The sequence below is a fragment of the Phaseolus vulgaris genome, chromosome 7, assembly GCF_051622355.1.
Source record: "Phaseolus vulgaris cultivar YP4 chromosome 7, ASM5162235v1, whole genome shotgun sequence".
NCBI classification, from domain to species: Eukaryota; Viridiplantae; Streptophyta; class Magnoliopsida; order Fabales; family Fabaceae; genus Phaseolus; species Phaseolus vulgaris.
This window is the reverse complement of record NC_143504.1, coordinates 5,752,217-5,766,090: the sequence shown is the minus strand read 5'-3', so window position 1 is coordinate 5,766,090 and position 13,874 is coordinate 5,752,217. Positions and strand designations below refer to the sequence as shown.

The window sequence follows — 13,874 nt, the reverse complement described above, 5'->3', positions numbered from 1 at the left end:
GGGCTCTATTTATAGTGTTTGGTTTATGAGACGAATATCGGTTGTCAAGTGACATGCATAGTGGTTCCTTAATGCTAGGAACATATATCTTTCAATTTAATTAGTTTTATTTGTTATGTTGGAGATGTTTTCTGTATATTTCGGAGTGTAAGTTGACTCATTCAACGTCATCATAATTGTTGTTACTTGTTTATTTATTATGTACCTTTGTGCTATTTGACTAATCGATCGTTCGTCGTATCAAAACTGACTCGTCCGGTATCAACCAATAATACACTTTCTTACAAAGCTCAAATCAAATACAATTAAAGTGTACCAAATACAATTAATTGCTCAAATGAAATACAATTAAAGTGTACCAAATACAATTAAAGAGTGAAAGAACTTTTTACAAGTATATCTTCATTCAGACTAAAACAAAATTATCCTAAAAAGTTATAGACCTAATGTAAATAGTGTTCTCAGTTGCCTTTATGAATTGATGAATGCTACTAGATGAAAGATACATTTTCTTACCAATTTATTACTCCATCCAAATTCCAATAAAGACCCACAAAATAACCAACAGACAAGAGTTCAAAACTAATTAGAGAAATCAAAATATATATTTCCGGTCCACGCAACAACAATAGGTATGATGAACATAAATTTTTATTTCTAGAATTTTTTGTAGTCTTCCTTTTTACCGATAACTTGTAAATTTAACCAATAATTTATCCTCTCTTAGTGGTAATACTGTATTTTGACAAGAAATTTCACCCAGGTGTTATGTTTTAATTAGAGAAAAAATTTGTGATATGCATAACTTAACTTATGGCAGATTTTTACTTCTAGTGATTTTTAATATTAGAAACTGAATTAAACAAATATAAATCCTTCATCTTGAAGACAAAAAAAATGCATCTGCTTGGTCAAAAAGGATTTTTTAAATCACTAAATATAATTAAAATATATATCTAAATCAAATTGAACAGTAAATTTTATATAAAAATATGTGTTATCATTGGAGAAATATATTATATTTGAAAACCAAATGAATGACAATCCATCGAAGAGTAGCGAATGTAAAATGAGTGCGCCATGAAGAGCATTGGATCCAAACTATTTTCCCATCTTCATTTCGTTTTATTTTATTGTTGGTTGCCCCTCTCAGAAAATGAAAAGACGTTTACTTATACCTCTGACATGTATCTGCAACACATGTAATGCAGTGAATATTTTTTGGAAGATAAATAACAATCATACACTTTATTTCTGGTAAAGAGATGAAAAACAGAAAAGAAAAACATTTGCAATTTTTTTAGTAGGAAAACGATAAATAAAAAAATACGAACAATATAATAACATGTGTAGTTTAGACTCATAAAATTTGATTGTAATTATGATTATATAAGTAAATATTTAACGTGCGATAGTAAATGGTTGACGCGAATAATAATATAATGAGTTAAATATTTGAAAATGAATTAAAAATATGAGAAGTAAAATAGAAAAGAAAGTAGAAAATTAGTGAAATGAGAGGGTTTGTTTGTTTGAAGGGACTTGATACAATTCACCTAGTTGGAACCCACCTATCACAATCATTCTGGAGTGTTGTAGGACCCGTGCCCCCTACCATTTGGGCCTTTTCCCCTAATACTCAAACAACTTCTTTCTCTCTCTCTCAGTCTCCTTCTTTTTGACTTGGACTTTCTCTCCCACACCAACTCTCTCACGCAATAATCTTCTCTTCTCTTCTGCTACAATAATACAACATCGCATACATATCCTCCCTTCAACATCGTCATCTTTCTCACTCTTCAACTCTCAACTCACACTCATTTATAACCTGCGCACCCCACCTTGTCCATAGGCGTAATGCGCCACCATCATCACTTCCACTGGTTAAAAACCTTCACCACCTTCACTTTTCTCTTCTTCTCTTCCGCTTCAGCCGTAACCGCTCTCACCCCACAACCCAGTAAGTGCACACTTCCACACAATACTAAAACTTTTTAAAAGAAAAAGAAAGGAAAAACCACCCCACTTCCTTTTCAAGACCACACGCTTCAGTTCTAACTTTTCACGTTTTGTTTTTGTTTTTGTTTTTTCAGGTGGTGGGGCTCTGAATCACCTTAACCGAGAAGAGAACCAAAATGGGTCGCCGGTGGAGAGACTGGTGGCGGGGGAGAAGAGATTCGGCGGGCCGGGGTCGTCGCCGCCGTCGTGCAGATCCAAGTGCGGTTGGTGCAGTCCTTGCATACCGGTTCACGTTCCAGTCCAACCCGGTTTAATAATTCGCCTCGAGTACTACCCTGAAGCATGGCGTTGCAAGTGTGGGAACAAGCTTTTTATGCCATGACGTTAATAAAAATTAGCATATATATAGTTATGGATTATAAAAATCCTAGTACAAAAGAAGAACACAAACGTTGCCAGAACCGAACAGGAGAACATTGCAGGCAGTAGCAGCAGCCGTCTTAAATTTTCCCTTTTGGGTATTTATTTATTTTTATCTCAGTGTTAGTGCCTTTCTTGCACTGATTAATGTTGCTGAGGTTGAGTTGTTTAAGAGTACTATGTTTATAGTATTATTGATGTTTATAGTATTGATTTTTGGATTAACCTTTTGAGGGAAGGAGGGAGGGACAGTCTGGAAGGGAGTGTTGGGAATGTAAGATGTTGAGGTGTGATTACCGAGAGGAATATCTTAAACCTTTCTCTGCTTTTAACACACTACACTCCCACTTCTCTATATGTATTGTTTCCTTCTCTATTTGTATATGATTTCATTCCCCTTTTGGTTTATGTTTCTGGCACCTTGCAATTGCATTACCCTACCACCCTCTATTATTACAAAACAATGAAGGTTGTAAGCTGTAATTATGATGAGTAGCTTCTCTTCAGATATCCATCATGGATACACAGTGGTAGGGGGAGGAGGGAGCTAGCATATATATTTGAATGATGCCAGGTAGCTACCTGGGTTAACATGTGTTCAACTTTTGTTTGTACTTGAAGTGGTTGAAATTTACGCTACCTTACTGTTTTAAGGCATTTAGGTTTTTGAGGTTGCCTTCTTAATTTTTCATTGTTTGGTTTTTGTACTTTTGAGGATTTATTATAACGCGACCTGTCTCACCCCTCTCAGTGATTGCTTGACCGAGAGTTTTTAATTTGAACTGTGTGAGAGTTGTTTATATGTGCACGCGCCGGTTCCCCCTTCTTCCCCCTTTCATTTTCCATTATATGTGTGCACATGCCAACAAGTGGTGTTTTCACCTCTGCAGAAAGCAACGTTTGACACAGCAACAAGTTCAGAGTCATATACTTAACAAAAGAAACACAGTCATATGGGGTTGCGTCTGTTTGTTTCATTAGTGTCTGTGAAAACGGACGAGAGTTATAATTTTTTAACCTACAAGTTGCCACTTTTCCTCATTGCTATACTTGTTCATATTCCTTTCATTTCTTCATATACGTGCTCAGCCGACTTAATATTAACCTAATCAAGGGTATTCCTCTTGTCTCTTTGTTTTGAAAGATTACGTACTTTTTGTTTCCCACTGGCTAGAATGACCATTTAAATTCAAAATCCTATATTTTCACACTTCCAAGTGCCTCAAGTGCGTATTTGTTTACACCATGGAAGCATGGATTAGATTAATTAAAAATATGAAGTTAAAAATATGTTAATTATTTAGAAGGTGGATTCTATTCTGTATAATAATTTTATATAACTTGAATGAAATTTATGCAAAAACATGTGTTATTGCACCCAAAATGTGCATGTTGGTGTTTTTGTCTCTTAAATATTTACACGATTATTACTGGTTATGTAGTTAACGGGCGAGACGTTAGTCTTCTTGTAATTATTGATTCGTCTCCTAAATATCATTCCTATGATTGGAAGTGAGATATGATTTCAAATTTTTTTACTTGAAGATGTTTTAGTAATCAATGTAACCAATATTTCTTGTTTTGGCTTGTTAACTTTTTTATCGGGGGGTCCATGTTATACACATGAAAGTAAAAATGAACCTAGGTGCCATGATTCAAATTGCGTATTTATGAAAGAGCCATGCACATCTTCCTACACTGTTTTCGAACAAGGTTGAAATTAAGAGAATGATTCGAGCTATTATTCAATTGGTTGATCTGCATTTCTTCTTTTTTCTTTGTACAAACTCCTCCTTCTTTCGTCATTCTGCTTTTTGGTCTATGCAAAGTCCAGGCTTTGATAGTACTTGCAAAAAGACACTTTGACGTTTAAGTAAGAATTCGGTATTTGACACTCAATGTTCTGAGTATTGTGTAATGACATACCTGATTCTTGGAATCTGTGCCTATTTTTTTTATTATCGAGGGACTTTTGTTATTGGACCGAAATAGGGAGTTGGGTCATGCTTAGGGATGTATTACATAATGTTTGACTACTTATAGCCTCATTAATCCTGCTTAGGTATATTGATCTTTGTGGTGTAGGTCGACTTGGACCGAATGTTGAGTCATGATCTCTGTCGTGCAGACCCTACAATTACACTTGCCCCACAGACTCAAGGATGTTTAATCCAAAGAGTCTTTGTCTAAGGTCTTTGTGAAAGTTTGGTTTTCCGAGGTTAGACGTGACGTTGAAGGCATCGAACGCATGATGTGACGCGCATTAATGAGAGATGTTTGGGCACTCATTGGATTGAGGGAGATCAAACGAATGAGATGAAAGTGACGCTTAGTCTCTCGAGTCCCTCAAAGGTTATAAATAGTAGTCCCCTATAGTTTTGAGGTACTACTTTACTTACTCCGACATCCGAAACTCATTCATCCTGGCACGTTGCTTACCCTACACCCGGAAAGGTTAGTCATGTCTTCCTCTTCATCATCTTCTTCTTCCTCTTCATCATCCCCTTCTTCTTCTGGCTCTTCCATGACCGAGCCTTTGTCGGTCAGGGCAATTCAAACGTTGCCCCCGTGGAGGATTTTGTAGGGGCTGATGACTCGGACAGTGCTTCCGATCAATCAGATTCTCCTGAAGAGTCATCCCATAGTCTGAGATTTGACTAGGTTGATCCCAAGGTGACCGAGTTTATCTTTGTCTACCATGACTCATCTTCCATTGACTACTTCATGAATAAGTATCATTTGTTAAAGTCAGATACTTCTGACAGTATCTTGACCATTGATTACTGTCGTCCGACCGACACCATCTGTAAGGGTCGGTCATCCTATGATGGTCCTTTGTTCTTTGTATATTCTTATCTTTTTTCTGACCTCCATGTCACCTTGTCCTTTAATGACTTCACCATGGGTGTCCTTCAGACACTCAACGTTGCCCATTCGCAACTCCATCCCAACACATGTGCCTCCCTCCAAGCCTTTCGGCTCATGTGTGACATGCTTCGTCTTCATCCTACTCCTTCCACCTTCCTGCACTACTACACATCTCACCCGTTCGACCCGGTTAGCTGGTTATCCCTTATCATCTGACCAAGTAATTTTCTCTTCGCCCCCTTCACATCCTCTTAAAAAAATTTCAGAGAAAAATTCTTCAAAATTTTATCGAGCCCGAAGGTATGAAGCTCTTTTTTTACGAGTTCGGGCGGTCCAAATTTCCTTTGTATTGGACCAAGACCCCTACCCGTTTCAAGCAATGGTCTCGTCCGGTCGCTAGTGCTGAGGAGCAGGAGGTTTGTAACTTTCTTTATAGCCTCCCGGGGGAGACTTCTTACCGGCAAGATCCTGTCGGTATATAAGTCGTCTCGTTCAGGGTATGCTTGTATTTTTTTTATTGTTTTAACACTTGTTTGGCATATGCTGATGGTTAATATATTTTATTTGTTGCAAATATCACGGCAAAAGAAGTTCCCCAAGCAGTCGACATCTTAACTATTTTTTGTAAGAAGTCGGCCGGTACGGCCATGGGAAGCTCGGAGACGGTTATTGCCGGCAACTCGTCCACTCTAGAGGTCGGACTTTTGTGTTATACTGCCTAGCCGCTCGGAGCTTGCATGGGTCTCGTATATATTGCTCTTGTCTTGGAGCTTGTTTAGCCGATCGAGTCCGACCAAAAGACTCTCTTAATTCAAGGATGAATCGAAGAGTTGCCTTCTGAGGGAAGGCTCACCTACCTCAATCGAAATCATGGTTTCGGTGCCGTAGGTGAGGCTGTAGGACATATCCTGTGTTGATGTTTGGGGGTGCAACGGTAAAACCATAAGACTTCCATTATCGTCCTTCGTCGTACCAAGTCGCTTCTTAAGCTCATTAAGGATGATCTTATTTGCTGCCTTGACTTGTTTGTTAGTCTGGGGTGCTCGACCGAGCTGGTTACTGATTTTATGGCGAGGTCCTCGTAAAAGGACTAGAGTCCTCGATCAATGAAATGTCGATCATTATCGGATGGTGTGGAGGGCTCCAAACCGATACACAATGCTTCTTCACACGAAATTTTGAACATTTTTTGTTGAGATGGATGCGAGGGGCTCAACCTCGATCCATTTGGTGAAATAATAGTCTATCCCAACCAAGAGGAATTTAGTTTGTCCTTTGCTTGGGGTGAAATGACCAATAAATGTCTATTCCCTAGATGGCGAACGACCATGGGGATACCACATTGTGGAGTGTCTCGGGTTTGAGATGAGACAAGGGGTCGAACTCCTGACACTTAGTGCATTTCTTCACATAGTCTGCACAGTCACTTTGGACGGTCGACCAATAGTAACTGACTCTAAGGACCTTCGTTGTCATTGTCCTCTCGTCTGAGTGGTTTCCACATGCTTCTTTGTGAGTGACACACTTTAGTAACAATCAGAAGTATTTTTCATAGAGGTCTTGACCGATTATGGTACCTTAGACACTGTTGTTTCATTGCCTTCTTCTGCACTTCAAATTTTTTTAGTTGAAGATGTTTTAGTAATAAATGCCAATTTTGGCTTGTTAACTTTTTTAACGAGGGGGCCATGCTTATACACATGAAAGCAAAAATGAACCTAGGTCCCATGATTCAAATTGCGTATTTCTGAAAGAGCCATGCACATCTTCCTCCACCATATGAATTATGAAGCAAAAACATTGCATAAAAATCAAACGGGGGGAGAAACATTATCTCTCTCTATCCTGTTTACTTTTGAGAGGCGATTAAAGTTTATGTGTCTTTTGAATGGACCTAATTCATAAATCCTAGATTAAGATGTGTGACTTTGGATTTCATATTTTTCCTAAAGAAGAATAAAATAATGGGCCAACAATTATGGATAGATGATAGTATTATTGTAGTGGATGACATGTGAGTGACGAGTCTTGGCAGTGGAGAAGTTCTCCAATTCCAAAGCGAAGAAGAGAGAATTGGGGAATTCCCCCCAAAAATGCAGTACACACACGAGGGGGTGAAAGCTCCTTTCTCTGCAATTGGGTTGAACAGAGATACACAGTTGCTTTGGCTAGGTACCCCTGCTGTCAGTGTTGCTTGTATCAATTGAGGTAAAAGTAAAAACTGCCACAAGGAAAGCCCCCATTCACAAAATAACGCAACACCCCTTCCTTCTTTCAAACCACCCTTTCATCTCGGACATTTCCACTCCCAAAACAGCAATCTGCCAATGGGATGGATAATAATTACTAACATTTTTTTCTCTCTTTACGTTACAAACTTAATCATTTTCATATCTATCAACATATTTCTAACATACCTGGAACATTTTTTGGTTTAAAAAATTAGCTGGCACTGAAACACAGAGAGAAATGTACAGCCCGAGAAGAGTGTCTGCTTTTTCACGAGGCCTGGCAGTGTTGTTGTTTTTTGTTTGTTTTTTTTTTCTTCTCTTGCACTTGTAATATGTCACAGTCCCACAGAAAAAAATGTATTTAGTATTTTTCTTTCAAGGTTTGACAAGACAGATTGACAATGAGACGGGGAATGGGTGAACCAGTTTGCTCCAAAAATTGACATTCAAAATCCTGAGGCCTTATCAGGAAGCCCATTACACCACACACATGAACATGACAGCACCCCACCTTCTTCAAAGTCAGGTTAGGTCTCTGAAAAAGATGGAGTGATAACTTTAGATGTGATGTCTGATTAGACTGTGTTGTTGGGATTGCCGGTGAACTGGGAAAGTGGTTTGAGCCCTCACCACACTCACATCTTTATTCCCATCTATCAAAATCTTTCTTTCACACCATTATCGTCACCCACCACCACCTTCCCAGTCCTGTGCTTGACCATAAAACCCTGATCAGATTCAGCACACTTTTTTGACATTTCATCTGCTCGTGTTATTTCTAGGAAATTTCATTGTCAATGCAGTGAAAGTGAATGCACGTTATATAGTTTATATACATGTTTCGTTTGAAATAGACGGTTCTTGCTTGTGCCTTGTTTGCAATTCAATTTTGCTTTGTTGGGTGGTAGTGAATACAGAGGTCACAGCCTTACTGCACATAGTATATACAACCATTGCCTTCCGACCCACTAAGAATAATCAGACAACATGTGAACTGATTCGGGTCCATAAAATTTGACAGACACCAGTGGGAGAAACACGGGCATTAATATTATTAGGTATCAATCGGACACTAAAAAGATATAAAGTTGGTAGAGATCAATGTCTGGAAACATTACATTGAAAATGAAACATGTGATTGTACTTCACCAATAGCGATTATCATAGCTCCCAAGTCTAAATTATTGAATTGGAAAATAGAAGTATACTTGCCCCTAAAATGATGTTTTAGCAGCACTTCTGGACCCATACATGAGAGAGGCTTCAAGGTTTAACTCAACTCCCACAAAAGTCTGATTTCATGTATAATCTTCTGGACCCACATTATGCTAAAGTAAAACAATTCCAAATTTCCTTCTTTTTTTTTTATTTAAAAATTAGATGAATTGAAGATGAAATACTTACTAAATCTCTTCGTCAGCAACATAATTCAAATTCACAACTCTAACAAATTATACAGAGAAATTTGATCTGTGGAACTTGTGACTTTTCTTTTTAAGGATTCCTTTGAACACGAAGAAGTCAAGATTGTAACAGTCCAATCATCATACTGAATCCTTATTAACTCTTATACTAATGGGGAAAAATTGAAAATTTCAATTTTTTTATACAATTATATTATAGCTTCCAATATTATAATTTTAATATTTTTTTATATAATTTAATTATAAATTCATTATTTATTATATATATTTATTTACACACTTATCACATAGTCAAAAGTATTATTTTTCTATAATAATTAATTAAATAAATATTTAATTAAAAAAAAACATAACTTATTATAATGCAAGCTACTTACTTTATTTTAGAGGATAATATTAATGTAACAATTTAAACATCATAATTCCATTTCACTTCATCCACTCATCCACTTAACCAATACCATCGAACCATTTATGCCACATGCAATAATTCTTGTGACATATATAAAATAATAAACTGATATAAATTATATAAAAAAATCAAAAATAACATTTATATGATAAAAATTAAAATAAATAATTAAATAACAACGGTTGGTAATATATCCTTTACTTATATAAAAATTTCAAGGAAAAAATAAAAAAAATTTGAAGAAAACAATTTTATGGATTACATAATTTTTAGTTCCTACAGAATTTCAGATTTTAGTCTTTACAACTATTTTTGTGTATATTTAATGATTTCATATAAATTAAAACCTGAAATCTTTCATATAAATTAAAACCTGAAATATTTCATACAAATTAAAAACTTATGTAACCTTATTTTCATTTGAAAATAACGTTCAAACTAAATTTGTATAACAGTTTCGTCGTTGTTGACAACCCGTTTGACTTTTTGACATTATTTTTTCTATCAATTCTTTGAGTTGTTTGAATTGTTGACATAACTAAATTCCATTTAACCTACAAACTAATGTACTGGTTTTATTTTATACACAAACAAAAAAAAAACACATTAATTTTCCTGTTTTCATCTAGGTTGTCATTTTGAACATAGTACGTGACCACACAGCAATAAATGAAAGTGTTGTGCTTGCACAAAGAGTGGGTACCCTCAAGATTCTCGCCTGACCAAATAAAAAAGATCTGAATTAAATTTGGGTATATGATCGAATTGGATCGAAACAAGAGATAATATTGAATAAATAAATTGGTAAAATGGATGATTACAGATTTTTTTCAATAGACAACAATTAAAAGACTTCCAACTCATATATATTAAAAAATTATCCAAAAAAGATAAGGTAAACAACATGTGTCACTCTCATCCTAACAAAATCACAAACTCTTTAGAGAATATAATAATAAAAAAATATCCCTACTGAACCAACCTATTAAATCTTCTAACCCTTTCACAAAACTTAAATCTTTCAATTGTGTAAAGGTACAATTGATTATCACCTAAAGTTATAAAGTTATGTTTATATTGTAAGCATCCCTCATTAACACATTATCACAGACAAGATTCAATATTTCTTAGTTCCATTTTCCAATTGACTAACTAAATGTGTCATAAAGACTGACATATGAAATGCAAAAATATGACCAAAAGTCACTGATAACTTTTTTAAAGAAATTAAAATTTTTTTATCGGTTCAGCTTATAAGATCACAAACAATGCAAAGACCAAATATTTGGGCCTCCGCAAGACAATAAAATTTGATGAAGTGTTGTTATAAGGTGAAGTTTTCACACATATATATCTATATTATATATCTATATTATGAAAGGTTTTACTTTTTAATTGATGTGATCATTAACACAATTTTTTTAAGTTGAGACTGTCAACTCAACTCATGTACGAGATTACATATTATGGATGATTCGATGATGACCTGATAGTGGGTGGTCTAATAAGTCAAACAAACACTTGTTAAAACAAACTCAAAATAATTTTAATATCATATTAAATTTTTTTTAATATAAACCTTAAGTCTAATTCAATCTCATAAACTTTATATATATATATTAAAAAAAATTATTTTAATAAATGTGGCATAAACAACATTCGACACGATAGTTATGAACATGCAATTGTAGTTTGTATATGGCTATGGAATCTCTGAGTGACATTGAACTCACTCCTCATGTTTGGAACACTTGTCATCATCGATGAGCGAATTGAAGTGGTGATAACCATAGGAAATAAAATTCTGATTCTTTATGGACAGTGACAAAACCCCACTCACATTTTGTCTTCATAAACCTATGCAAATATTCTTCTACCCCGCATGCAAGGCAATTACTAACATTACCCTCCAAAAGGGTTCCTTACCCATACTCCAATGCATTCTAGCTCTGCTTATTTAACATTTTCTGATTTTCATCAATACTTTCAGCTGATTTACTAATGATCAATGTGTCTTTGAATTTTAATCTCCATTTCTAAATGTCTTTTATTCAAATATACAACTTTTTTTCTCTCAAGAAAACTGTTATCACTATAAAAAAAAAAAAAATAGGTTTTACATAATTTTTATTGAGTCGAGTGTTCACATTTGCCTCACCAGATGTGTGTTATAATGTTCAACTCTAATTATCTCTCTCTATTCCTGAATGTATCTTATATCACTCTATTAAGTTTTCTATATCTCTAAGTAATGATCATTGTATTGTTAATATTGAATTCATTGTTGATTTGAAAGATTTATATAGTGGATAATGCAGGGATGTTTTCATTATTGATCATTGATAATTAAATATTTGAAAATATCCTAAATTAATGTATTTTTTCAATTTTTTAATTGTAAAAATATTTAAAGTTATATAAACCAAATTATTTTAGTTTGTATGTATGAGTGAATATTTAAAATAGTTTAAAATTATAGTTTAGTTTCTGAAAAGTAAACTTTTTGAATTGATTAAGAGCTTAGTGATTAAATGATTTTAGCCTTTTCGGAGTACATATTTACAGGGATTAAATTTTGTAAGATATGAATAGGATGAATTTGGAGGTAGTGAAATATATTGAATTTGGTGATGTTTATAAAAACATTATCTTAAATCAAATGTTATTAGACTTATATAGAAAAATATTACAGGTAAGAGTTAATGAATAATACTAAAAAAATATTAAATTAAGAACCATCATTATATTATTCAAACTTTCAAGAACATCAACTTTTTAAAAGAAAAACACTACTATGAATTCCACGAATAAAATAAACTTCTCTACAACAATAACATGATGAATTAACATAGTGATTATAAAAGAGGAAGGAACAATTTATGTAATGAGAAACATACTCAATTTCTGCCATATAGAAAAACTCATCACAGTAATAATTTTAAGACAAAATAAATTAATATGTAATTCAATACTATAAAAATAAAAACTATTATGCATTGCTTAAGCCATAAAAGAGTTTGGAAGAGAGACATTTATTACGTATTGCTGTAAAAAGAATAACTATTACTATCTGCTTAAATTTTAGAATTTTTAAAAACTATAGAAAATTATGTGAATTAAATAATCAAAACTATTTAATAATTTAGTCATAATGTGGTCAATGGATAGTTATCAAATTTTGTAAAGTGTTTTACTAATTCTTTCTTATACCCGGTGAGTTTTAAGGGTACGTTTTTTGAAGAAAAAAAAACAAGTAGAATTTTATTTTGAAAGAACTAATGTTAAACTTTAACTCATAAATAAGAATGACTATTAAAATTTAACTTTAAAAGAGTTTATATAAGTACAACATGTGTGTGAACTTGTGATCGATTTTTATAAAAAATAGCAAAAATAATTTTAAATAAAAAGAGATGTGGATAAAAATACATTTTGAAATATTTTTTTTTAAAATACTTTTTAAGATTTTAACTGGTTTTCATATTCTTTACATTCTGAAATTTCTCTTTTGTAAAGTGATTTTGATTTTCAAATTTTATTCCATAATTTCATTTAAAAAACACAATAATCTGAAGTTATTTTTTTAATTTTGGATTTTAATTTTCAGTAAAAGGATATTTTTGGAAATTTAAGAATGCATAGGTGCAGGTTCAAAAAAGTTTAGCCTATAAAGAATTTACCTTAAAAAATTATAAAACATGACCTTTTTTTTTCGATAAAAAAAGAAACACGTTCTGTAAGATATTATCCACAATTTGAGCATCGTAAATTCTTTGTCTAAGTTGGATATAGCTTTTTTAATGTCCAAGAATATTTTCAGTAAGTTGTGCAGCCCAATAATCTTCAGCATGTACCAATATTGGAAAGTTTCTTCCTGCACCCTACATTTTTCTTCCTGCACCCCACAATGTTATGCAAAGATCAAACTATCTCTATTTTATTTAAAAATTCTAAAATGTACTTGAACTGTATTTATTTTTTTCATTCTGGATTATGGAATTTGGAAAATTTTCGGATTGATACTTCCGGTAAAATTTCGAATTCACAAATTCGTAATTCAAAATATGCATTTCACATTTAAAAATCTATCATTCAAAAAAAGCATTTCGGATCCACCAATCCTAAACAGAAATATGCATTTTGGATTCAGAAATTCATAATTAAAAAAAAAAAAAAATCTAGATCCACCAATCCGTAACAAAATCAGGCTTTTGGATTCAGCAATCCAAAAATCAATAATTTATGCAAAATATGCTTTTGGAACACTCCCTCATCCATAAAAAAAATGATTCAGTTACAGATTGATGAATCCGTAGCACACTCCCAGATCCGATTGCCAGTAACTACAGTGTCCTTTTTCAAATAAAAGGTCAAAACCAGTTTCGGGATTTAAAAATTTGTGAGGGTGCAGGAAAAAAGACGTAGGGGTGCAGCAAGAAGAAGCCCCAATATTGGACGTAAATAACCGCAGATTTCAACATTGGGATTTTATTATAGCACTTTGGGTTTGAATCCTCTGCCTAACGGATTTCGCTTCTTGCACCCCACAATACTATTTGC

At 33.7% G+C, this 13,874-nt stretch overlaps 1 protein-coding gene across 1 annotated transcript; it reads left to right on the top strand.

Annotated features, from left to right (window-relative positions):
- Nucleotides 1-1,645: 1,645 nt before the first annotated feature.
- CLL1 (allergen-like protein) lies at nucleotides 1,646-2,787 on the top strand. The gene is made up of 2 exons (XM_068636363.1): nucleotides 1,646-1,960; nucleotides 2,094-2,787. Exons 1-2 carry the CDS (start codon nucleotides 1,858-1,860, stop codon nucleotides 2,339-2,341), a joined length of 351 nt encoding a protein of 116 aa, XP_068492464.1. The 5' UTR covers nucleotides 1,646-1,857; the 3' UTR covers nucleotides 2,342-2,787.
- Nucleotides 2,788-13,874: the final 11,087 nt, after the last annotated feature.